Below are 25,869 nucleotides of genomic sequence, written 5' to 3' on the forward strand. Positions count from 1 at the left end.
CATGTCATTATGGACTCATATTACACTACTGCCCCATTGTTTGATAATCTCTATGTGCATAATGTTGCTGCCACGGGAACCTGCAGGATGTACACCTTAGGTTTACCCGATGAAATAGAAAATGCTGAGAACTATGATCCGCATGTTCTACCGCCTGATGGAGACGGCAAAGAACGATGGCCACGGGGTAGTTTCTCAGTATTTTAAGATGGCACAATGACAGTGTGTGCATGGAAAGACACAAAAATGGTGAAGTTTACGAGTACGGCAGTCAGTGCATGAAGACTGAACAGACAGCAAATGAGGTGTCGATGTAAAGATACAGGAACTGATACTTTTGAACAAATTGCAGTAATATGCCAGAACTTTGCCGTAATATACAATCAGTACTTCATAGGTGTGGACTTGACTGATTAACAGCTGGGTTACTACATGCCTGGTCGATCATCCCACAATGGCATAGAGCTGTGATTTACCACGAGCTGAACAAGGCACTCATGAACGCTTTCCACAACATGGCATCAGTTCATGGATACGGTCAAAGTGGATCGAGATACAGACGTCAGCTCATGTTTCGCGCCCAAGTAGCAAAACAGCTGATCGGTAATTTCTCATCACGGCAACGTCCCCCAAGAGGATCTAGTCTGACGGCACTACGTCTCATTCCTACCAATGTGGAAAGAGTTGGTCATCGAATGGGTCGCAATCCGGATGGAAGATGTGGTTGCGTGATGTGTCAACATGAAGGACAGATAGTAGGCCATGGAACTCGTCCTAATTGTGTTATTGTCACAAGCAACTGTTGCCTCACTTGCCATTTACCACTGTGTCATCTATGGTACAGACAAGTGTGCTGGCAAGAGCACAATGTGTGAAAGTCTTTGATGGAGGACCGCAGAACTTGACTATGCATGGACTGAACATTTTGTTGGTATTACGACCCTTTATTACACAGTTTACACGGAAATAAAAGAAAATATTCACTCACAAACTATCGGTGAGTAGGATGTACTTTTGTGTATGGCTGTGTGAAGTGAATGATTGAGTCTAACACGTTTGCGTTTGAGGAATGATCAAGTTACTATGATGATTGCATCGGATGATCGCTAGACAGGGTCACAGCCAGAGCAGCTCCTGTTTTGGAAGAGAGCGAGTCTGTGTGCGATGAAAAATGCATCTGAGTAGTTAATGATTGATTTCCCTGGTCTATCATCTCTCAAATGCGTAATAACATTATTTTTTATTATGCAAATAGTATTTGACATTTCCATACGGCTCCCTAGGCTGTATGAACCTTGAATACACCAACACAGTAAAGATCACATGTCAGCTCACGGTAGTTCAGACTATAACTGCTCAAACAAACAGCTGCCGACCAGTAAACATGGAAATCTGAGATGGGTGATAGTGGAAACCTGTCGCCTCAGTGTTAAACATGAGTTCACCTGTTAAGAGTATGAATCATTTAGACTGTCTTATGTAAATCCGTAGGAGTATAGTTTTATGTAGATGTACTACACAGTATATCACTTGGTATTTTCACTAGTACTATTGCACCCTCCTAAACACAATCACAGCCCCAGTATCTTTCAGTTACCTGCATCCCTGTAAACATAAACAGGTTGTTTATGAATGACACTTGTTTGAATTGTGCAATATACTACTGTACTTGTACATACTGAGAGATCACACTTTGCTGTACAAAATGAATACTTAGTTAAGTGTGTGAAAGGTTAAAAAAATCAACCTACAACATTATCGGGTCGGAAGGTAGGGTTCCCATGCACCCCATGGATGTATTTTTTTTAACTTACATTTTTGTAATCCTTAGGGTCTATATTTAAGAATTTTGATGTTCCCAAAATCAAATCGTGTCCCATGGGTTCATTTGGCGCCATCTTTGCCGCCATCTTGGCCGCCATCTTGGATTTTAACGATGGGGTAGGGTCACGTATCTACCGCTCAACGGAAACAGAAACAATAAAATACTATAAACGTTACATTTTTAGAAAGCCAAGATCATGGCCTTTTCATTGATATATAACTTAATAGGGATTAATTAATATTCGAACGTCGATTAGACTTTATATCGGTCATTGGCCGTAAATCGTAAAATTTGCGAAATTTCACACCCAATAATTAAGTTCCCGTTCCTCCAAACAATTTTTCATAAGATATTTATATATTTTTTGGAAGAACTCAGTGCAATAAACAAGAAAAACAAGATTAAAAGTATGTGTCTTGATTTCTTGAGATTTAGTGGGTGCATGAGCTTGTTTTCTTATTACGCGGTATGCACATATCCGTGTGTAACATAAGGGGTAGGGGTAATGTTTCCCTTTCTTTCTGTTCGAATCATGAATGATGAAACCATAAAAATGTTACATTTTTGAAAGTGCTGCATCAGACCTTTCTAAAAATATATAGATTTATGGGGATTAGTTGCATATTTAAAAGTTAAAAAGCTTAAACCTTCGGTTTGTGTCGATTTTAAGTGATTTTTTAAGAACGAAATTACAACATATGGGGTAGGGGTAATGTTTCCCTTTCTGCCTCGAACCATGAATTACGAAACCATAAAAATGTTACACTGTTTGAAAGCTCTGAAGTGGGCCTTTCCAAACATGTATAGTTTTATTGGGAAAAGTCCATATTTTAAAGTTACAAAGCTTATGCCTTTCAGTTTGTGTAAATTTTAAGTGATTTTTTAAGAACGAAATTACAACATATGGGGTAGGGGTAATGTTTCCCTTTCTGCCTCGAACCATGAATTATGAAACCATATAAATGTTATACTGTTTGAAAGCTCTGAAATGGGCCTTTCTAAACATGTATAGTTTAATTGGGAAAAGTCCATATTTTAAAGTTACAAAGCTTAAGCCTTTCAGTTTGTGTCAATTTTAAGTCATTTTTTAAACAAAATTATAATATAAGGGGTAGGGGTAATGTTTCCCTTTCTGCCTTGAACCATGAATTATGAAACCATATAAATGTTATACCGTTTGAAAGCTCTGAAATGGGCCTTTCCAAACATGTATAGTTTTATTGGGAAAGGTCCATATTTTAAAGTTACAAAGCTTAAGCCTTTCAATTTGTGTCAATTTTAAGCGATTTTTTGAACAAAATTATAATATAAGGGGTAGGGGTAATGTTTCCCGTTCTGCCTTGAACCATGAATTATGAAACCATATAAATGTTATACTGTTTGAAAGCTCTGTAATTTGCCTTTCCAAAATGTATAGTTTTATCGGGGAAAAGTCCATATTTGAAAGTTACAAAGCTTAAGCCTTTCAGTTTGTGTCAATTTTAAGTGATTTTTTAACAAAATTATAATATAAGGGGTAGGGGTAATGTTTCCTGTTCTGCCTTGAACCATGAATTATGAAACCATATAAATGTTATACTGTTTGAAAGCTCTGAAAATGGCCTTTCCAACATGTATAGTTTCATTGGGGAAAGTTGCATATTTGAAAGTTACAAAGCTTAAGCCTTTCAATTTGTGTCAATTTTAAGCGATTTTTTAAACAAAATTATAATATAAGGGGTAGGGGTAATGTTTCCCGTTCTGCTTGAACCATGAATTATGAAACCATATAAATGTTATACTGTTTGAAAGCTCTGTAATTTGCCTTTCCAAATATGTATAGTTTTATCGGGGAAAAGTCCATATTTAAAGTTACAAAGCTTAAGCCTTTCAGTTTGTGTCAATTTTAAGTGATTTTTTGAACAAATTATAATATAAAGGTGTAGGGGTAATGTTTCCCGTTCTGCCTTGAACCATGAATTATGAAACCATATAAATGTTATACTGTTGAAAGCTCTGAAATTGGCCTTTCCAAACATGTATAGTTTCATTGGGAAAGTTGCATATTTGAAAGTTACAAAGCTTAAGCCTTTCAGTTTGTGTCAATTTTAAGTGATTTTTTGAACAATATGCACAAAACAGTTAGTCCGTTGGCCAGGTATCGAAATCATCCCCTCTAAGGCATTTTACCCACTATGATTTTCTGTTAGCTAGTATTCTCAGCTGTCATAATCTGCTTATTTTCATTTAACTGATGGTGTGTGAGAGTGTAACGACTTGTTTGTGAAGGGCTGTCACGCCCTCGGTAGTAAAATAGGAATGGGTTAGGGGTAACATATTTACCGCTAATCGGAAACAAAACAAAAAAGTACCATAAACAATACATTCTTAGAAAGCCCAGATATAAGCTTTTTACTTTTTTATAATTATTCGACTTTAGATGGCGCCAATATTCCGTATGTACATGGCGGTCAGCAGCTGAATCATTCACATAACGAACGTTGATATGGCCTGAAACTTCGGTAAATTCATTCAAGCAAACTCTTGTTTGATTAAGTTGATAGTTTTCCTTTATTTTTATTTCGAGTATTTGCCATGGCATGACTGAAACGAACCTTGAAACGAAGGCTGTACGTATCTATATTAGTCCGAGCCTGAGCGTGATCTGAGAGCAAACAGATCCGCAGATAATGCGAACGATCGCAACCGTTACCAACAGACTCATTATGCAAAACGCCCAACCAAACTTGGCACTAATCATGATCCCAGTCCATTTCGAGCTGGGCTTTAAGGGAAGTGCGGTGGCCTTTGAAAGACCCTTTGGTTTGGTTTTGTACCGTAGTATAGGAAGAAAACCCGACCTGTCGTCGTTGCTGTGAATATTTGTGTTGTTTTTAGCCTTTTTTTGCCTATTTGAAGAATCGTCTTTGCAGCCTTCCATCCTGCGTTCTGTGTAGCGAGTGTCTTCGATCGCTCTCTTAAGTTTGTGATGTACAACTGTCTTGAGTCTCGGTGCTTTATTGGGTGTAGAGGTAAATAGTTAGAGATCAGGGTGATAAATTGGTTGCCGCAGTGTCTTTCCAGGTGTTGCCACTTTTGAAGGAATTCAACACTCGGTATTTTGGCCTGGTAAGTATTCTTTAAGGTGTACCTGTAGGCTACGTGGTACTGAATAGGGGCCACTTAGGTTTCAACACATTCGATACTCTTTGCTTTCGCTTATACCCCGTTGTATGAGTAACTGGGATCGGAAATGGGAAAGGCTTAATTAATATCCATCTTTGCTAATATTAATTCTCGTTTGGCTTACAGATGGCCACCTCTACTTGTTTCGGTGAAAATTTGACTTTCAATTGGACAAAACATTGAGTATGACTTTCTTCTGTGTGTTATTTAGGCCTATGAAAAATATGAAAATTGCATACATATTGTTGTCAAATATCTCAAATCTTAGATTGTAAGAGATAGGCTTAGGCTTCCCTGTAATCATACAAATGAGTTAAATGGGAATTTATTGGAGTAGATTACAGTAATCGAAGAGAATGGTTGACACTATAGAAAGACTTATCTCGGATTGCGGGGACCTAACTATAAAAGAACAGCACAGAATACTTGCCGGATGTATTGACTGTTCATGTATAGTACAGGCTAGTACAACATGGAATGTAAAACATACAAATCAAAGAAGTGGCAAATTTTCTCAACTTTTCACAAAGTTTATATTCAATCATTACTATCAGGATTAGGATTTTCCCAATCTATAAATAAGCTATTACTTGATTACACCTTGATTCAGCATGACTAACATTTTGCATTTGCCACACCACCAGCCATGCCCGTCCCTGGGATCGCGAACAATGCCTTTAACGAAGCTTTTGAACGCTTTTTGTGAATTGTGTAAGAATGTCCTCTCTGTGGAGTATAATGTTGAAGCCGTTGTCTACCTCGCTTGACTCTGATGATTATGTTGACTTATTTTTTCTCAGCTGCTGGTGGCTGATCTAGCTCGAAAGTTAGATCAATCTAGTCTCTCTGATTCGATCATGCTGGTGGGAATGGTATCTTCAAGCACTGACCCTAAACGTCCGTTTGTAGGGTCTTTGCTTCAAAGACGTCAGGGTCTAACATTGGTTAAATGTCATCCATGATAAGAAACTAATGATAGATTCACTCACAAGGCATTTTAAACATTGAGGTGTCAATGGGAATATAAGCCTTTTTAGTCATTTTCTGAGGTTTGTCTCGCCTTCTTATTGCTTGGTGTAGAGAGTGTTTGTTTGCCTTCTGTTTACTATTTAGTTGCGTAATTTGAATGCGTTCTGTGACATTTGGCTTTTCGGGTTTTAGTTCCAGAATTATTTTGCTATTGAATTTTAGTACCCAGTCGAAAATGTAATCCTCATTGGGAGTATATAGTGTTCTGCGTTGTAAAATAATTTCGAAAAATTGGTTATGATCTCTTGTTTTCTGGTAAGGAAGGTAAAGTGTTGTCGATCCATCTTATCTTATTATGGAGAAGCTATATTGTGGATTAATGGTGATTGGTTTTCAGCGATAAAAGATTCTCTCGTGTTCCCGTGTGGTATTAAAAGTAACACTATTAATAGTGAGCTCTGATTTGCCCAGACGGTCACGTGACTGTGCATGTATTTACGATATACTGTAAAGTTGGCCATTCCTATCTCCAAAGTGGGTTTCTTTCACATTGTTTGTATTTTCATCACAAGTTTCGATATACTGATATAATATAGCGATAAACAACCCCTATAAGTTGGGTACACCACTCGAGCTCGGTTTTGACCATTTCACTCCTTATACAAACGACTGAAGTTCGTGCGTATATGTTGTTTACCGGTCGAAACCGTGTGGTATCCTTTCAAAGTGGTGCTTTATTGCTTATATATCTCTCGCGATACAATTAAAGAAAAGGGATTGATTGTTGCTGCTGTCATATCAACTTGGCATGACGACTATGACATCCAATTTAGTGTTTGTGGGTTTGGAATATATAATTCTTGACATATTATAGCTCTTAACTTTCTTCCCTAATTTGAGTTATTGAATGAGTAAAACGTCTTTTATTAACCACCATTTTAGCTTTTTAGTGCTATTTAATGCCTATATATAACAAGTAAATGTCAGTAAAGTAACACAAACTTTGAGTTTAGGCATTGTCACTGCATAATTTTTGAGTTTACCCAATCAAGCCATATCTTGTTGGAAAAACAACTGCGTTAGTGTTTCAGAGATATGATATTTATGTGGCTTCCTTATTCGCTGCGTTTGGTAGGAGAGGAAACATTACCCATACCCCTATCCCTTAAATGTATATTATAGAGGGATGTACGGCATACCATATATTAGGTAAACAATCGACGCACCCCATACGTCTCAAGAAGATACACTCTTTTAATGTTTTTTACTTCTCTATTGCATTAAGTTCTTTCAAATGATATATAAATACCTTGTAAAAATTGTTTGGAGGAACGTGAACTTAATTATTGGTTTGAAATTAAGCAAATTTTACAATTTACATTTCATGTCCGATATAATATCTAATCGATGTTTGAATATCGATTTATCCCCGTTTAGTTGTATACCAATGGTAAGTGATTATCTGGGCTTTCTAAGAATGTATTGTTTATGGTACTTTTTTGTTTTTGTTTCCGACTAGCGGTAAATATGTTACCCCTAACCCATTCCTATTTTCACTACCGAGGTCGTGACAGCCCTTCACAAACAAGTCGTTACACTCTCACACACCATCAGTTAAATGAAAATAAGCAGATTATGACAGCTGAGAATACTAGCTAACAGAAAATCATAGTGGGTAAAATGCCCTAGAGGGATGATTTCGATACCTGGCCAACGGACTAACTGTTTTGTGCATATTGTTCAAAAAATCACTTAAAATTGACACAAACTGAACAAACTGAAAGGCTTAAGCTTTGTAACTTTCAAATATGCAACTTTCCCCAATGAAACTATACATGTTTGGAAAGGCCCATTTCAGAGCTTTCAAACAGTATAACATTTATATGGTTTCATAATTCGTGGTTCAAGGCAGAACGGGAAACATTACCCTACCCCTTATATTATAATTTTGTTTAAAAAATCACTTAAAATTGACACAAACTGAAAGGCATAAGCTTTGTAACTTTAAAATATGGACTTTTCCCAATAAACTATACATGTTTGGAAAGGCCCACTTCAGAGCTTTCAAACAGTATAACATTTATATGGTTTCATAATTCATAATTCGAGGCAGAAAGGGAAACATTACCCCTACCCCATATGTTGTAATTTCGTTCTTAAAAATGACTTAAAATTGACACAAACTGAAAGGTTTCAGCTTTGTAACTTTAAAATATGGACTTTTCCCAATAAACTATACATGTTTGGAAAGGCCCATTTCAGAGCTTTCAAACAGTATAACATTTATATGGTTTCATAATTCATGGTTCGAGGCAGAAAGGGAAACATTACCCCTACCCCATATGTTGTAATTTCGTTCTTAAAAAATCACTTAAAATTGACACAAGCTGAGAGGCATAAGCTTTGTAACTTTAAAATATGGACTTTTCCCAATAAAACTATACATGTTTGGAAAGGCCCATTTCAGAGCTTTCAAACAGTATAACATTTATATGGTTTCGTAATTCATGATTCGAGGCAGAAAGGGAAACATTACCCCTACCCCATATGTTGTAATTTCGTTCTTAAAAAATCACTTGAAATCGACACAAACCGAAAGGTTTAAGCTTTTTAACTTTTAAATATGCAATTTTTCCCCATAAATTTATATATTTTTAGAAAGGTCTGATGCAGCACTTTCAAAAAATGTAACATTTTTACGGTTTCATCATTCAGATTCGAAACAGAAAGGGAAACATTACCCTACCCCTTATGTTACACACGGATATGTGGCATACCGCGTAATAAGAAAACAAGCTCATGCACCCACTAAATCTCAAGGACACATACTTTTAATCTTGTTTTTCTTGTTTATTGCACTGAGTTCTTCCAAAAATATATAAATACCTTATGAAAAACTGTTTGGAGGAACGGGAACTTAATTATTGGGTGTGAAATTTCTCAAATTTTACGATTTACGGCCAATGACCGATATAAAGTCTAATCGACGTTCGAATATTAATTAATCCCTATTAAGTTATATATCAATGAAAAGGCCATGATCTTGGCTTTCTAAAAATGTAACGTTTATAGTATTTTATTGTTTCTGTTTCCGTCGAGCGGTAGATACGTGACCCCTACCCCATCGTTAAAATCCAAGATGGCGGCCAAGATGGCGGCAAAGATGGCGCCAAATGAACCCCATGGGACACGATTTGATTTTGGGAACATCAAAATTCATTAAATATAGACCCTAAGGATTACAAAAATGTAAGTTAAAAAAATACATCCATGGGGTGCATGGGAACCCTACCTTCCGACTAGACTACATGGAGTGCATAGTGTTGTTGTGTTGAATCAATGCCATAATGCAGGGTTTTCTCTTGACTGCGCAATTGCGCAAATTGTGCATTGTGACATAGACGACGCAACTGAACTGGGTGACGATTGTAATGATATCGGGGAAGGCAAAATCAACATCAAAAGTGACTGCCCCCTATAATGTCAAGTCTGCCCCTTAATTTTGATGAATAGGGCAGAAAGTGACCCTTTCAATGAACATGCATAGAAAACATTCATAATGTATAAACTGCATAGTACTAGATTTAGACTTCTGGTCAGAGTGACTTGAGTCACAGCTTAAGTGACTCAAAGTCTTAACTGAAGTAATTGCAGTCATGGCAACGGTAAAAGCAATCAGTTTTATCACTATAGAAACAAATGCTGTATAACTTACCAATCCAGCTAGAGTCAAGATATCTTTCCATGATCTCTCTGACAACCAATCAGATGCCGGGTTTTCTATTTCCTCAGGTATACTAGAACCACCACCCAATAGGAACCTCCATTCATCCTACAAAGAACAATATCACAATTTTTTATTTAAGAAGCAACATAAGTTTATGATATTGATTTGTTAAAATTGAAAATTGAATATTTTTGATACATTACTTCAATTTTCTGAGTGACAGCACTCTTGATCAATGAATACTAAAACTGCTTGTTCAATCTTCTCTTGCCAAGGCTTTTACAATGAATGCTGTTACTTAATTCTATAAGTATCAAGTACATACCATGTTAATCTTTCCTTCATTCATCAGAATTCTAATGGACACCAGGAAGGAAAACATCAGTTTATGTTTTTCAAAAAGACTCCTGCAAACATTGCTGTACAGACTGAACGTAAAGTAGTCATTGATGTGTTTGATACGTTCCTCAACTTTATCTGTTGATCAAAGAAAGGACAACAATTTTGGGTTATTTAAAACAGGTTTATGTATATTGAGTGAACCATACATCTTGGACAAACAAAAGATACCAATGTACTGGTATGCAAGTTGCTCTCTTAATATTACAATTTTTCTACTGCATAACAAGTATTAGTTTGATGAATTTATCCCTATTGCAGAGTGAGTTTTGGTGGAGAATTTATCAATACAAAGAGCTGTACAGATTATTAGGAAAGATTTTGTGATCACAATAAAATGGTCATATTCCCAGTAAAATAAAACCATACTTTGCCTTTCATCACTATTGTAGAAAGTGGCAAGACTTGCATGAACTTGGTCATGCAGTGTTGTAACTTTGACACCATGGAATTTATAACCCATTGACTAAAAATACCTTGCATTAATACTGTAACATGTATCTACTTCTTGACTTTTCACAACCAAATTTTGTCCTCACATTTACTTTCATTGAAAATGTAATCGGCAAAGTTTTGTCTAATGCTCTATTCAGCATAAAAACATCTAAAGCAGTGTCAAATCGAACATTAAAAAATTCACCATGAATTTATTTTGGCTGAATTAATACCAACATGCCAAATGTGTGTGTGTGATACAAACATTTATTTTACATGGTAGACATGTGATGTATTACAGAGGAATACAGGGATAGTTAAGTACCTGCTCTTTCGGAATTTGCAATACCAGACATGAACAGACTGAGGAACCATTCCAATGAATATTGATACATAGGATCCACATTCGCCAAGTCAGTTGTACAGAAGAATAGAAGTGATGTCCTGACAGCCACTGGAATGTACTGACTTCTTGTCTCGTCAATCTCTCTCTCTGTTTCCTCAGCTACAGTTACTTTAGCCTGTCAATATCAACCAAATTAAAGGTATACTGTCACCTGTAATCTAAATATGCCCATATATGGTCAAAGGGGTGTTCCTTGGTATTCGAAATGCCCATTTGAGGTCGCTGTTTTTAAAAAGCGGCCACCCTCTTAAAATCTGTGATTGGTTAGATTTTCTCTTTCCATGGTAACTGTAGTAAAATTGGAATAGGTGACAGTATACCTTTAAATGTCATTGCATCTACTCTTGCCTTTCATCTTTCATTATTAAAGCACAATGCAATCTACTCCAACATACAAAACAAGGATGAAGGGATGTTTGTTTGGACACATGATGGCGTTCTCTTTACAGATTTATCAGATACTTACTTCATTGTTACACATCATTTATATGACATTATGGTGAAAGTGATCTTGTGCAACACAGATCTTTTCCATTTTTAACAATGAAATCAATTAGTAAGCCCTTACACCAGCTTTATTTGACTGGTCCTTTTTCATTGGTTACCATATTGGTTTTCCTACATACATGTATAATTGGTAGTTTTTTGATTGGTAGGATGTTTCTTTAACAAAATTTACAAACATATACCAAATGTCTCTTTCTGCAGACTTTGCTGAAATTTCCCTGTAAAAAGCAGAAACATTGACAGGTTGGAAAGGGCAGGATGTTGTAAAACAGCCTTAAGTTTTTTTCTTCTAATAACCTTTATTTCTCCTGCTTTGATTTTGGAAGCTTCCAATACAGCAATGAGATCAACATCGTCCACTGGACTTCCTTGTGATGCACTGAGACGTTCTAAAATCTTATCTTCAATCTCTTTAAGTTCTTGCTTCATCTTTGCATTACTGATAATAAGTTGATTTTTAGCTTCTTCCAAGTCTGGTCTCTCTTCAGCAACAACACGTGACAAAACTTGATCTTCCAGACCACTACACGATGGGAGAAAAGAAATGTTTTCATGGGCATGTTCATGACATTACGTTGAATGACTTTCTAAGTAATAAAATCAATTTGCCATCATTCCTATTCAACAATACAACTCAAAGCACTTACTATCCTCCTTATTCTTAAAACTGCACATAAAAACAAGCAACCTAGCGGCTGATAGAGCTTCACTGTGGTACAATGTATGTGGCTAATAACTATTTGCGACAAATGTGTTGATGAAGAAAGTAATTGTTGGTTTCAGAGAAAAAAATCTGTAATACAAAATAAAAAAAATGGCCCATAGTCAGAAAGTTTACCAAAGTGGCTTTCTGACAAATACTTGGCCTTCCTGTGTTTCCGCTGCTGCTCCTTTTCTTCTCATTTTCAGAAGAAAATTAGATGTTTACGAAAATATTCTAGTTAGTATTAGTACATTTTGCGAAGATATTTGACCACCAACCACTATGAAAAAAGTTCGAAGGGAAATGTAAACATCGTTTTTACGCCAAGATTTTGCTGAGTTTGTAACGCGAACCTGGCCCGGAAACTTCGTGTTTTACACGCAATAGAACACGACTAAGTCCCTCTACTAAAATGACATCATCCAAAATCTTCAACCAATCAATGACTCTGTATCAATCACAATTAAGTCTCTGCGATCGTAATGCACAGGTTTTGATGTTGGGACCACTTTCGGCATGAAAGCCGTCTTTTAATTGGACAATGCATTTGAAACAAGTCATCGTTGATGACTCAAATTGGACTTCACATGGCTCATGGCAGTTATTCGGATATGGAGCAGTTGATACTGTTTGCGATCGACGATGACTAAACTAGCAGAGGTCCAATCTCCAAAAGTTTAATGAGGCATTATCGGTGTTAACCTTTATCAGACAAAGAAAGAGATCGAGTAGTTTCGGCAGCCAAGAGCCACAAACTGCGAAATTGCTGGAGACTTCGCAAAAAAAAGCATGATTACCATTTTGAACTACGTGAGCTCAACAAAATGAAGTTATCCCTGTGCAGCAGATTTGAACGTCATAGAGAGCTACATTCCTACGTTTGAAATCGCAGTTGGAAAATAATAACTCATATCTCATTCGCAGTTTTAGACATATTCATGAACTTTACATAAATCTTGCTATAGATTTGTTGCTAAAGGGCAATAACAGTGTTTCAGATCATTTGAGAGCAATCCATCCATGACAGGTTTAAATTGTATTATTACACCTCACGTATTATCCAGGTACTGTGATTGGCTGAGCCTCACTCACGTGATATAGAACAAAAAGTGATAGAACATGGCTTAGGTGATATAGCCCTGTCGCGTGCGCTGATATAGCCCTGTCGCGTGCAGTGATATAGCCCGCTACCACGTTCTGGAATACCGCGCGTCCTTTCTGCGCGTACCACATCATCGCGTACATTTGCTTGGAATTTTCTGTAAAGCAATGGGTTTTGAAAAGGTACAAGAAATTAGCTGGACCTGATGTAGAGGACATTTAGTACATTAATGATTAAACGAGAAAAGCTTTAACAACACTGTCTTTGTTTTTATAGATGTTAATTTAAGTTGACCTTCAACTTCATGTAGCATTACGATCGAGCAACAAATAGAACGCTTCACTAGCGCTGTCTCGATCGACACTTGACTGCATTCTAAGCAAAGTTTCAAAACAACAATGTTTGTTCGGTGTAATAAAATTAATAACACACGCTAGCACGGGCAAGATCATGATTTGTTGCATGCCCTCGGGCTTGTCCTCATGGCGGTAACATTGATGATACCCTCGCCTTCGGCCCGGCTCGGGCATCATCAATGATACCGTCATGAGCACCATCCCTTTGGCGGGCAACAATCGTGATCTTGCCCTTGCTGGCGTGTGTTATTATTGTAATATAGCTTCCATTAAAGGAGAGAAACTTCTCAAATTTTTTTTTGTTCCCTGTAATTTCCTGTGAGAATACAAGGACAGATGCTCAGGACAGATGCTGGTGCTAGCTTGATAACCTAACCTAAAACTTGTAACTTCATTGTCTTAGTTAGAGTAAAGATTGTAACATGTGACGTTGTGGATACTTAATTTCTGGAATGTGAATGTCAAAGTCTGTATATTGACTCAAGGATGTTTACTTTACAAATGCCTAGGGTCATCTCAAATGTTAGAATCTAAAATATGAAATACGTTTTTTTTATCGTTTTTGTTGTCCAAAAGAACGTGGAAATCTCTGATACTTCAAATCAGCCATCCTGCATATTTCTAACATTCATCAAAACCACGTTTCTGTTCCAAAACTCATAAACCAGTCCGAAATGCAGGATTAGTGTACCTTTCAAAAGTACATATATGAAAGACCCCTAAAATCAATTTGTTAAAAAGGGCGGTTAGCAATTTCCCAAAACTATCTAACTGCTACACCGTTTAACTCCATTTTTAGGAATTGGAACCTTGAACACAATCTGAATATCTGTACCAAATATCAATCCACTCTATTCAGTGGTTTTTGACTTTTTGTCGTTTATGGAAAATTTTCACTGTCTGACACCAATTAACTTAACCCATCACAATAACATGATGGCCTTCGTTCATTATGTTACTAAAATTGGTTGATAGATGTTTGAGTTTAACATTCTGGACATGAAAAACTCTTAACAAAATGGCAGCCATGCAGCCATACTTAATCTTATTGTAAAATAACCCACTTTGTTGTCAATAGATGAACTTGAAGTAGATTATATAGTGCCAGTTTGCATGTTAAAATTAATCACCTGATAACAAAGAAGAAAAGCAGGGTATCACTGAGTTAATGGAGCCTTGTCATGTCTTGCCAAAGTTTGTTGATGGCCTTAAATGATCTTTGATCAACTTTCATGGAATATCTCACTCAATAATTTCAAGGGCTAGAGCTTTGGTCTTTGGTTGGATATTGATCAGTATGGTAACCATTGTTTCCTAAAAATTGTAGGATGACCTTGAATGACCTTTGGCCTACTTTAATTGACCCTGTTCTTCTTCTGCATGTTTTGCCTGATGAAATCAGATCAAATAACATCAAATCAAAAGAGAAATTAATTTTCAAGTTATCTTTCATACCTTGGTGACAGAGTGAAATTGACAACAGTGACTTTGGTTGAAACTTCTGGTGTGTAGTGTGGGTTTGGTAACTTAGTTGTGATATAAAACTTGAAGTCATCATGATATGGAATCACTGCATCTCCCAGTTTGATTACTGTACTACCTTGTTGTTTGAAAGTCTGTAATCAACACGCGCCAGATCAAAGAAGAAACAAAGAACATGTTACTATTATGGAGATGAATTCAGTTATAGTATATTCTGACAGAGACACAATGTACTATCTTTATCCTTACAAATTCAATATGCATTTTATGGTCAAATCATGGCATATGTGACTCAACTACGGATTTTGGACATGTTTCAATAGCGTGCTAATCCTTTTCTCTGAAGCATCTACGATTTATGCTGTAGAAAGAAACCAATACATATACTGTAATCTCCTTGGTAAGATGGAAAGAATTGGGTTTTGCTCACCTGTCTCAGTAAGATGGGTTCCAATGCTGGGTCAAGTTCTTCTGCAACGTTTTCCAAGAGGCAAGGTTTACCAAATCTGACAGCGTTCTCAAGACTTCTCAAGAAATCTCGATCTGTTAGTTTGATTATATCAATACCATTGTCTTTCTCCTGTCAATTTAATCGAGCAAATAAACATGAGACCTGGAGGTCGATATAGCTCTACTGTGATATTTAAGACAATACAGATAATAGATGTGAGCAGCTTTGTCAATTGAGGCTACGTTCACAAAAAACAGGGGGACTGGAGGAATTCAGGGGGAATTCAAAAATTTTTGGGGTAGAAGAGGGCAACTTGAAAGTTTTGCTCTGCCTATGGGGATGGGGAAGGGAGAGACCTGAACATTTTTTGGTTTCCTTTTTTTTACAATTCCAAGGCTTTATGGGTAATTCAATAAAAATTTAATAACATTTTAATGTCATCCAATTGTTCTAATGTTAATAACAATTAAATAATAATAATTAGACAAGATCAAGAACCATTTTGTCGCATTTCATTACTTTTGTCTTGTAAAAATCTAAAAATGTATGAATTTTCGTAAAAAAACAAGTCGGCCTAGTATCGGGGCAGAAGCTTCAACTGTTGATATTTTTCAATATTTCGATGCAGTATATCAAATACAGTTTCTTGCTGCCTCCTCCCAGTCTTCCAGGTGTAGCTTTCTAGCTGATCTTGTGTACTTGTACATTTCACTATCATGAGTGTCACATGACCCAAACTCTTCAACTACTGCATAGTCTGAGCTATCTGTCACTACTGTCGACAAAAGCCTGCATATATGAATATTGGGTGATGATTAAATTAGAGTCCAGACTAAAAGTCATTTGTCAATTATACAAATTATATATTGGGGTACATATTCACATGCTATGTTGGCAAGCTGTATACAGGACAGTTCAACACCAGGAAGTACAACAAAAATGCAGTTGTATAAACTGAACAAAATTGTTATCAAACTTATCAAAGTTAATACATCTATTGCCCTTCTACTGCCTACGGGAAATGTCACAGTTACTGCTACCCCAGAACCAAAACACTGATTGAAATGAAATTTCACTCATGTCATCCTAAGTGTTGAAACTTCCAAGTTTGCAAAAAGCATTTTGATCGGTCAAGTAGTTTGGCCGCCATATTTTATTTAGCATGAAAGGTAATGATTACCAGTAAAAGCTACAGTAACTATGAGATAATGTTCAAAATTCTTCTTCAGGTGAAAGATACAAAATACTTTTCCAAGCTCAAATTTTGCACATAACATCATCAGTGCAAGAACTTGAAACTCTGTTAATCGCTTGGGCCCCGCCAACGCTGCTTGCAGCTTTAATTATGACCTTTGACCTCAAATATATACAGATATACCTAAAACTGAGTAACAATTAGTACGAAAACCTTCATGTTTGGTATAATAGGAGATCTCAAAGTGACGCATTATGTGTCTTATTAACTATGCAAGCTGCTCGGCCCCTACAACGCTGCTTGCAGCTTTAATCCTCTTCTTCTTCTTGTGCCGTTTCTTTGTCGATCTAGATCTCTAAAACAGCTGAATGAAAACTTCTCAAACTTGCAGGGCTAATAGGTGTCAATTAGTACTTGTGCACCTAACCCTAGAAATTTTGATTAGTCACGTGGTCTGGTGGCCATATTGGACTTTCCAAAACCTAATAACGGCTTCTCCAGAAGACCTAGAGATCTAGTCAATTTGAAATTTTATGTATAGCAAGCATCACCTAAGGTGTAAGAATTTGCAAATAAAATCACATGCGGTCACATGACCTTGGCTGCCATTTTTTATTTTCAAAAAATACCCATTTAATCTTTAAAAATCTTCTCCAGAACCAACACAATGATTGAACTGAAATTTTACGAGTATCATCTTTGGTGCAATCTCTTTCAAGTTTGCGAAAAGCATTTTGATTGGTCGGGTGGTTTGGCCGCCATATTGGTTTTGCAAAAATCCAGATTTAATCTTTAAAAATCTTCTATTCCAGAACCGAAGCACCGATTGAGCTGAAATTTTACACGTATTATGCTTAGTGTAAGCATTTTCAACTTTGTGAAAGGCATTGTGATCGGTCACATGGTTTGGCAAAAATCGCGATTTAAAGATAATAGATACCTTTTAGACACTTTCAGATTTTTATTTTTTTCTCACTTGAAAAAGTCCCAAACCCTGATAAAATATATATTTTCTTAAAGCCCCAATATAGAGAAATCCGACCGAGCACAGTACACGGTCATTATTTGCATAAGAGCTACATAAAATTTTGGTCAACAATTCTTAAGGAATAACCTAACTACGGAAAAGATTGTATAGTTGAACACAACAGTTTAATTGATCTGTTTGCCAATCTGTAAAATAGATTAGAACAGTTGAACACAGGAAAGTTATATTCCATCTGTTTGCCTAGTTGAACATAAATTTGTTTAATCCATATCTGTAAGCCTATTCTATGGAAATATTCTCTTGTTTAACATACCTATACTATGGAATAAATTGTAATAGTTGAACATACCATTGTTTTAATCCATCTGTTAGCCTGGCCTTGTGGATCAATAAAGAGAGGCCATCTTTGTGAGTACTGTACCATGACAGCATTTTCTACTGATAAATTATCACGTGGTAGACCAGCAATTTGCCAGCTACGAATCTTAACAGCATCAGCCAATGTTGGGAGAAGACCACTGTCCTTGGTGTGTGGTACACTGAATGTTACAAACTTCTCCATCCAATCTTCTTGGAAAAATAATCGGTATTCTCCCTGGAAAAGTGAAATATTAAGGGCGATCATAAGATCTTGTTTTAATGTCGTGTTATTGGTGGTTAGTCCAAGTGCTTATTAGTATGAATAAAATGGAAGACAGACCTTTACTCTTCAAACACATTGCATGTTCTTACAATGCAGCAACTTGTCACATGTCTTCAAACAGACAATTACAGTGCAATGTGTAAGGCCTTTTTGCAAGTGGTTCTTCTCTTCAATGCCCACACTAATGCTCATTTTTCAGTCATTTGAAGATGAATTTCTCATATTTTTTGAAATATCATGGTCACAAGAGACTTAAAATTCAATGTACGAAATTGCTTAAAATTTGCACATTTGGATTGGTTTAAGCTCTAAAATAGATCAAAAATTTGTATTTTTACCATTATTTCGCTGTTTGTTTCTTGGAGAAGAAGGAAGAGAGAGTTTGTAGTAAAATGTTTCAGATAGGCTACTTCACTGATTGTAAAAATAAATGAAAAGTAGTAAATCACCAATAATGGCAACTGAAACTTAATTGATGATTCACCGACTTCTTTACCACTGTTTTCTTTCAAATGTTGAGAGTGTGAACATTTGTCTTGCATACATGGAATGAGTGTATGTAGAAAAGTTGTAACTTGGTAGACAAAGCTATGAATTGTTTGAAAATTGTATGTCTTACTGTAAATGGCCCTAGATATGCAACATAACCAGCTGACATGAGCACATTGCCGACAATGTTATCGATGATAGATTCCAGTTCTTTCACTGATTCACCCCAGCGGTCTTTTTCATCAGCAAGGCCACCAATCAACTATAAAGAGAAACAAGGTAAAAATTATATCAATACTGGCTAAGTTTACATAAGGCTACTTATGGAGAGTAAGTTTGGCACAAATAAATGACAGAGATAAGTTGATGACCCAGAGCAAGAGGAGCGTAACTCACTATCTGAACAAGAGGAGCGTAACTCACTATCTCAACAAGAGGAGCGTAACTCACTATCTCAACAAGAGGAGTGTAACTCACTATCTGAACAAGAGGAGTGTAACTCACTATCTCAACAAGAGGAGCGTAACTCACTATCTGAACAAGAGGAGTGTAACTCACTATCTCCACAAACTGCGTTAGAGGGGAATAAAAGTTTTAAAAGCCTCTAACTTTAAAATTCAATTTTGTTTGTTAATGATTTTCCTGGTAGAGGGTAATGTCATAGATATATAAAATATCATAAATGACTGAACTTTTCATGATTAGCATCCTCATTATAAGATCTTTTTACATTTTAATGTTTTACATTTTGCCTATGCAAAACAGGTGTTAGTACGGAGTTACACCCTTAGATTCTTTAAAGGGAAACCTAAGTCCAGCGACATTGACCGTTTATCTCTTCCAAAATCACCCTTGAATAAAATGCAGCTCAAATTTGCAACATAATTGCACGCGTCGACGACTACGGAGCGACGAAAAGAGACATTGAAGTAGACGACATTTATGGAAATGAGCTCGGAATCCCATGGGCGCGAAAGGGCTCATGGGAGGAGCATGCGTGACGTCATCGGCGCTACACGAACGTGTGTGACAGCCTACCAAAGCATTGGAGTCTATGACTGCAGGAGTGCAGTTCTGCACGTTACGACTCTTTAATGCTCAGTAGCATAAAAAATAGTGAACTGTTGTTCAGTTGAGTGCAAAAATCACTCAGGGAAGAACAAACGGAGTCAGCTTTTACCGTCTTCCCACAGAACAGCTTTTTCGAAGACAGTGGCTAAAGAAAGTCGGGCGAGTTTAAAAATCTGTAAAAGATACAACGTTATGTTCTAATTCTTTCAGGATGATTGTTTTATAAGGGATTTCGGGACTCTGATACTGATACAAGACGATACTACACAATGCGGTTCGTATCTTGACATGCTGAGTCAGCCTACTATCGCCGGTTTTAACCAGATAAATATTAATATTGGCGATTTCGGGACTCTAAAATCCGAAGACGAAACTACACAAAGCGTCTCTTATCTTGACATCCCGGGTCTGCCAAATCTCCGATTTATAACCAATAAATATAGGCAATTTCGGGACTATACCTTGTAATATTGATATTACAAGATATTGGAATGACTTTTTGCCTACTGTGTCTCGGCACGCCGGGTGTGAGAAATCGCGGATATTATATTTACCCGATAAATATCAATTGCTCCGGAACTCCTAGGCTAATATCGATACCAGACGATCCTAGATTTACTTGCACTGTGTGGTACATGGTGTTGGCATGCCGGGTCTACGAAATCACGGATATTTATCCGATAAATATCGGCGACTTAGGACTTTAACTCTGATACTAGACGAGACTTTGTCAAATCGTGGGTAAATATCCGATGTATATGGAGATTTCACCACCTAACAGATCTGACCACCCGAATACCTCTGTCCGACTCTTAGTTCAAAAATAGCATCCATGGCCGGAAGTCAAGAATACTGTATGTTTTACATTATTAGATTTATTAATGCACGAAATACATTTTTTACATGTAAAGCATTTTTTTTTCATTAAATGTCCACACGGGACTTCGTCGAGAGGGCCGATCGGATATCATCGGGACTCGGGAGGCCCTTGCACAAATTACATTCTTTACATGTAAACATTTTTACTTGGCGATCGGGACTTGAACAGAGGACATATCGGAAATCATCGGGAGTTTGGGCTGGTCTTGTATGAAACACATTCCTTACAACAAGCTTTGAGACGATACTATTTTTTAAATAGCGGGCAAATATTCATTATATCGGCGATTTCATTACTTTGTAGATCTGAGTAAGTCCGACTTCCTAAGTTCGACACTAGCTTCGAAAAACAGACGACACTATGATAGATTTGTCAAATCGCGAATAAATATTTTCTGATACATATCAACCTTAACATATTCGCAACCTTAAAGATCTGGCCAAGCTCGACTTACACGGTAACACATACAATCAGTCAATCATTCCGTATCATTCACGAACCAAAAATTAATTTTAAGCGACTGATACAGAAAACTCTGTTTTAGAAACGTAGCGTTGAAGGATCGCAGGGTCACTCAGTCTCTCCAATCCAGTTCGGAGTCTGTACAAGCACAGTGACTCCCTCTGCTGAATCATACACAAAACGCAAGCAACCAAGATATGAACGATGTTTTGAGATGCTTTCTAATTATTACATATCTTGGACAGGTTCAAATTAGTATGGTTTGATTTCAGTCAGGGAAAAGTAATACTCGATGTCAGAAATATCGCTGTCCGAACTCTCCATAGTCGTCTTACGAACGCGCTGAACCGTTCACAGTATTCCTCCAGCTGCAAGCTACAATCGTCTGTATCGCCGATGACGTCACGCACGCTTCTCCCATGAGCCCTTTCGCGCCCATGGAATTCCGGACTCATTTCCATAAATGTCGTCTACTTGAACTTCTCTTTTCGTCGCGCCGTAGTCGTCAGCGCGTGCAATTATGTTGCAAATTTGAGCTGCATTTTACTCTAGGCTGATTTTGGAAGGGATAAACTGTCAAAGTCGCTGGAGTTAGGTTTCCCTTTAAACTCCCGTTTCAGTCTCGCCAGAGAGATGAAAGTTTAAATATTCCATCAGTCATCGGTACCTCCATTGGAGATTCCACTGGTGAATTAAACTGATTAAACTGATATGTGCACAACCACCGATTAATATGTCATTAATTTTATAACATTTATTCTTTGATTTTCGGCGGACTTTGCACTTTTCCAAAACTTTTACACGATACGCCGAGCGGGTCAGTGACGCTCTTCCATTTACTGCCTGACACCATTTTCAAACGTGGTCGATACATGGCCCCCCGTTGCTTATCCTATGCACTTCTGAGATTTTATGATGCCGAAGGAAAACAAAGAAATTGTTTAAAATTTGCACATTTGGATTGGTTTTAACCTCTAAAATAGATCAAAAATTTGTATTATTACGACGAAAACTAATAAAACTCAACATGTTACGATTGTATCGATGTGTAGTCCCCTTGCGCGCCGGGTCTAACCATAGGAATCATAATCGAAGCTTAGTGGAGTTCGCGCAGAAATACATGTGCAGATGGACAAGCGGGAAGTTTTCGTACTCTGTGCGCCAAACTTAGTAATAACAAGTTTACTGACCCGGTGACCTGCTGAGGTCAGGTGTTCATCAGGTGGCCGTGGCAAGTGAAGAGCTGTGATGGGGCGGGGATACAAACGCATAGTTCTGCCGTCGTACAATAAGCAGTAAGCTTTCTTTCCCTTCGCATGTCGGCTTTTATACGACAACATGATGTTCTGAGACAAAATGTATTATTATCCAACGACAATTATTTCGTAATCTTAGCATTTTTCACAGAGACATTTTCTAACCCTTGCTGACTGGTCATGTATTGTACAGTATGCGTGTACCGTAGGATGTACAAGTTTCTAGTTTGTATACAAAAACTTGTTTCTCTCATGACAGGGGATGTAAAGTTATAAAAATAAACTTAAGGAATATCACCATATTATGCAACTTGCATATTACACTAATACAAGACTATCCAATGTGATTGTCTCAGAATACTCTCCTTTGGGTGTCTCAAGATACTGTGTGACATCCCTATTGTCTCAGAATACTCTCCTTTGGGTGTCTCAAGATACTGTGTGACATCCCTATTGTCTCAGAATACTCTCCTTTGGGTGTCTCAAGATACTGTGTGACATCCCTATTGTCTCAGAATACTCTGCTTTGGGTGTCTCAAGATACTGTATGACATCACTATTGTCTCAGAATACTGTCCTTTGGGTGTCTCAAGATACTGTGTGACATCCCTATTGTCTCAGAATACTCTCCTTTGGGTGTCTCAAGATACTGTGTGACATCCCTATTGTCTCAGAATACTCTCCTTTGGGTGTCTCAAGATACTGTGTGACATCCCTATTGTCTCAGAATACTCTCCTTTGGGTGTCTCAAGATACTGTGTGACATCACTATTAGCTTCATCTTGAAGTGAAATTAATGAAAAGCTGATAGAACTTCTTTCTTAAGGGTGTGTTGTTGATGTCATTGACAGTATCTCACCATGTTGTTGCACCTGTATCTCTTACCTTGTCAGCTCTGACCAATCTCTGTTCACATTCTTCAACATTTCTTTCTAATTCTTGTTTCTTAGACACACAGTCTTCATATTTAGCTTGTAAAGTAGCGATGCCATCTTCTACTTCTTGCAGACGAGCCTTTGCCTCATCTAAGATACGCTGTGTTTCTGCCAGGTCCGCTTGAGCTATCCTCAGTTTTTCCTGTGAACGTTTTCAATTTATGATAATGAATGGTAGATAAATATTTTATTTCTTGTAGATATTGAATTTTACAGGGCATGATATGCTAATGTTTGGTATGAAATTATTTGCTTGATCGCACACACTGGAGAGATTTGTTGATCTTGATCTCTTGAATTCATTGGTTGATTGTATAATTCAATGGAATGATGTCATCATTTGATGATACATTTTTCAAGGAAATCATCACCTAAGTGGTCGGCAACTCGGATACATTGCATTGAACACAGATTAGATGAAAGCTGTTGAAATCCAAGCATTGGAAGTTTGAACATTACAATATAGACAAAAATAGCTTCAATGACACCTGGCTCACATCTGGTTCAATACAGCAGGCCAGGGAGTACTACGTTTACCCCTGGCAACATGCATACCAAGTTTCAAAGCAATCAGATGGGTGAGCAATTTCACACAGTCTTGATGGCATGCATACTATGGTAATTTCATTGAATAGCCAGAAAAAAATGCGAAAAAAAACTAAATTAAAAAAATATGAAAAAAAACCCAAGTATTTTTCATGCGTCTCAAATTTCATAATTATACGATTATAAAACTTTTATGCATTTTTAATGATACTTAATATATAACAAAGCTACACTGAAAGTTTGAAGTTTGTATCTTTATTTTGACTTGCTCAAATAATATTTTTAGCTACATGTCATTTGGTATCAAAAATAGGCTTTCTGGCCACCTTAAATAGGTAGTAATGAAGTGTATATGGCAGTTTGTCAACTTTGGTCAAGACAATACTGATATATATTCCTTAGTAGGAAAGTCTCTTCATTACGTTAAATAGTTATTGTAATGCAAAAATGCTAAACCACTTAGACTACTGTTATGTCAGAGTATTTTCAATTTATTTAGCAAGATTTGTCAACTTTGGTCAGGTCAATGCAGACATATATCTGTGATGAGGAAAGTTAGTTGCATACACAAATGGACAGTGTCATTTTTTGGCATAATTCTAATCTTAGACAGACAAACACAAAGAGAGATATACACACAGAATTTAAAACATCAGTAGCACAAAAGCTCATTCGAATGAACACACAAACTAAAAACCCTAGTCATGGTAATACTACTTCCAAGTCCTCTGTGTCCCACTCATCATAATTTAGTGTATCCTCCCTTGCTATGTAAATGAGGAAATATGAGCAAAAATAAGTCAAAATATTACTTCAAAAATTAATTTCTGCTGAACTATGCAACCAACATCCCCCAAAACCTAATCAGATCTAGTTTCCATCCTAAATATTCTGTGTACCTAATTACGTGACATTTGATGAACAAGTTTCAGAGATATCGACGACACAAATCCATAACACGCACACGCACACACACAAACACACACACACACACATACATATTACAGACACACATACAGACTAACAAACGCCACCCTATGACAGAGGCCTACTTAGGTTCAAGATTTAATATTGCAGGTTGTTTCTAGTGTATGTAACGCCACTATGACAACAAAGTTCAAATCAATAATTTCATTGATAATCCACTACAAAGTAATTTCACATTTCTTAAAAGATAATTTTCTGCCTGCATGAAGCTCGCTGCAGTCCTGTAGCTTATGGTTTTGAGACCCAGACAAAACCTCAAGCTTCAGTACTGCAGCTTATATGAACCAAGCTGCCAGTGTAGAACTGTCATAACAAATTTGGTATTCATCAGCCAGTCCCATAACCCCTTATTCAAATGTTGATGTATTGAAGTCCTGAAGTCAATTAAAATCAACTTACTCTTTTAGGAGCGACCCCTCTGGCAACAAAGTGGTATTTATGCATGGCTCTGACCCATTGACAGATGGATGTACAAGCTTTGGAAACCTTAGCAATGGCTGATGGCTGGAAGTCTTCACTGTCAATGTATGGTTGAATCTTAACAATGCTGGAATCTGGAATGTTATCCTGTAAAAAATTATTTTAAAAGTAACGCTTTTACTTACATCACTTTGGCAAAACTATTATCAGTACAGACAATTATCCCAATTATCCAGCTGTTTTTTCAGAAGAACACATTGTTCAGTAAAAAAAATCAGCTGAATTTTTGCAAATCAACTGAAATTTTCAGCCGAATGGAATTTTCTAATTATTTCTAAAAAATCAGTAAAGACAAGATATGAAGCTGATATTTTGAATAGCAAAGAGATATTCACCAGAATTTTTCAGCCGTGGAATACTCAGCTGAAAAAATCAGCTGAAAAAATCATCTGATTATTTGACAGATTCAT

The 25,869-nt window shown here is 36.9% G+C and overlaps 1 protein-coding gene across 5 annotated transcripts in view; it reads right to left on the minus strand.

The window, feature by feature from the left end:
- LOC139151247 (dynein axonemal heavy chain 1-like) overlaps window positions 1-25,869 on the minus strand; it is a 206,762-nt gene that overhangs the window by 39,800 nt on the left and 141,093 nt on the right. For all 5 annotated transcript variants that reach the window (XM_070723939.1, XM_070723931.1, XM_070723923.1 and 2 more), the window contains 10 exons: window positions 25,379-25,546; window positions 23,397-23,588; window positions 18,973-19,104; window positions 18,060-18,305; window positions 15,507-15,656; window positions 15,050-15,210; window positions 11,731-11,956; window positions 10,846-11,041; window positions 10,012-10,163; window positions 9,675-9,791 (listed from right to left, as the gene is read on the minus strand). In XM_070723939.1, the coding sequence (XP_070580040.1) occupies window positions 9,675-9,791; window positions 10,012-10,163; window positions 10,846-11,041; window positions 11,731-11,956; window positions 15,050-15,210; window positions 15,507-15,656; window positions 18,060-18,305; window positions 18,973-19,104; window positions 23,397-23,588; window positions 25,379-25,546 (1,740 nt within the window). The remainder of the gene's footprint in view (window positions 1-9,674; window positions 9,792-10,011; window positions 10,164-10,845; window positions 11,042-11,730; window positions 11,957-15,049; window positions 15,211-15,506; window positions 15,657-18,059; window positions 18,306-18,972; window positions 19,105-23,396; window positions 23,589-25,378; window positions 25,547-25,869) is intronic.

The sequence above is a fragment of the Ptychodera flava genome, chromosome 2 (genome assembly GCF_041260155.1).
Source record: "Ptychodera flava strain L36383 chromosome 2, AS_Pfla_20210202, whole genome shotgun sequence".
NCBI lineage: Eukaryota > Metazoa > Hemichordata > Enteropneusta > Ptychoderidae > Ptychodera > Ptychodera flava.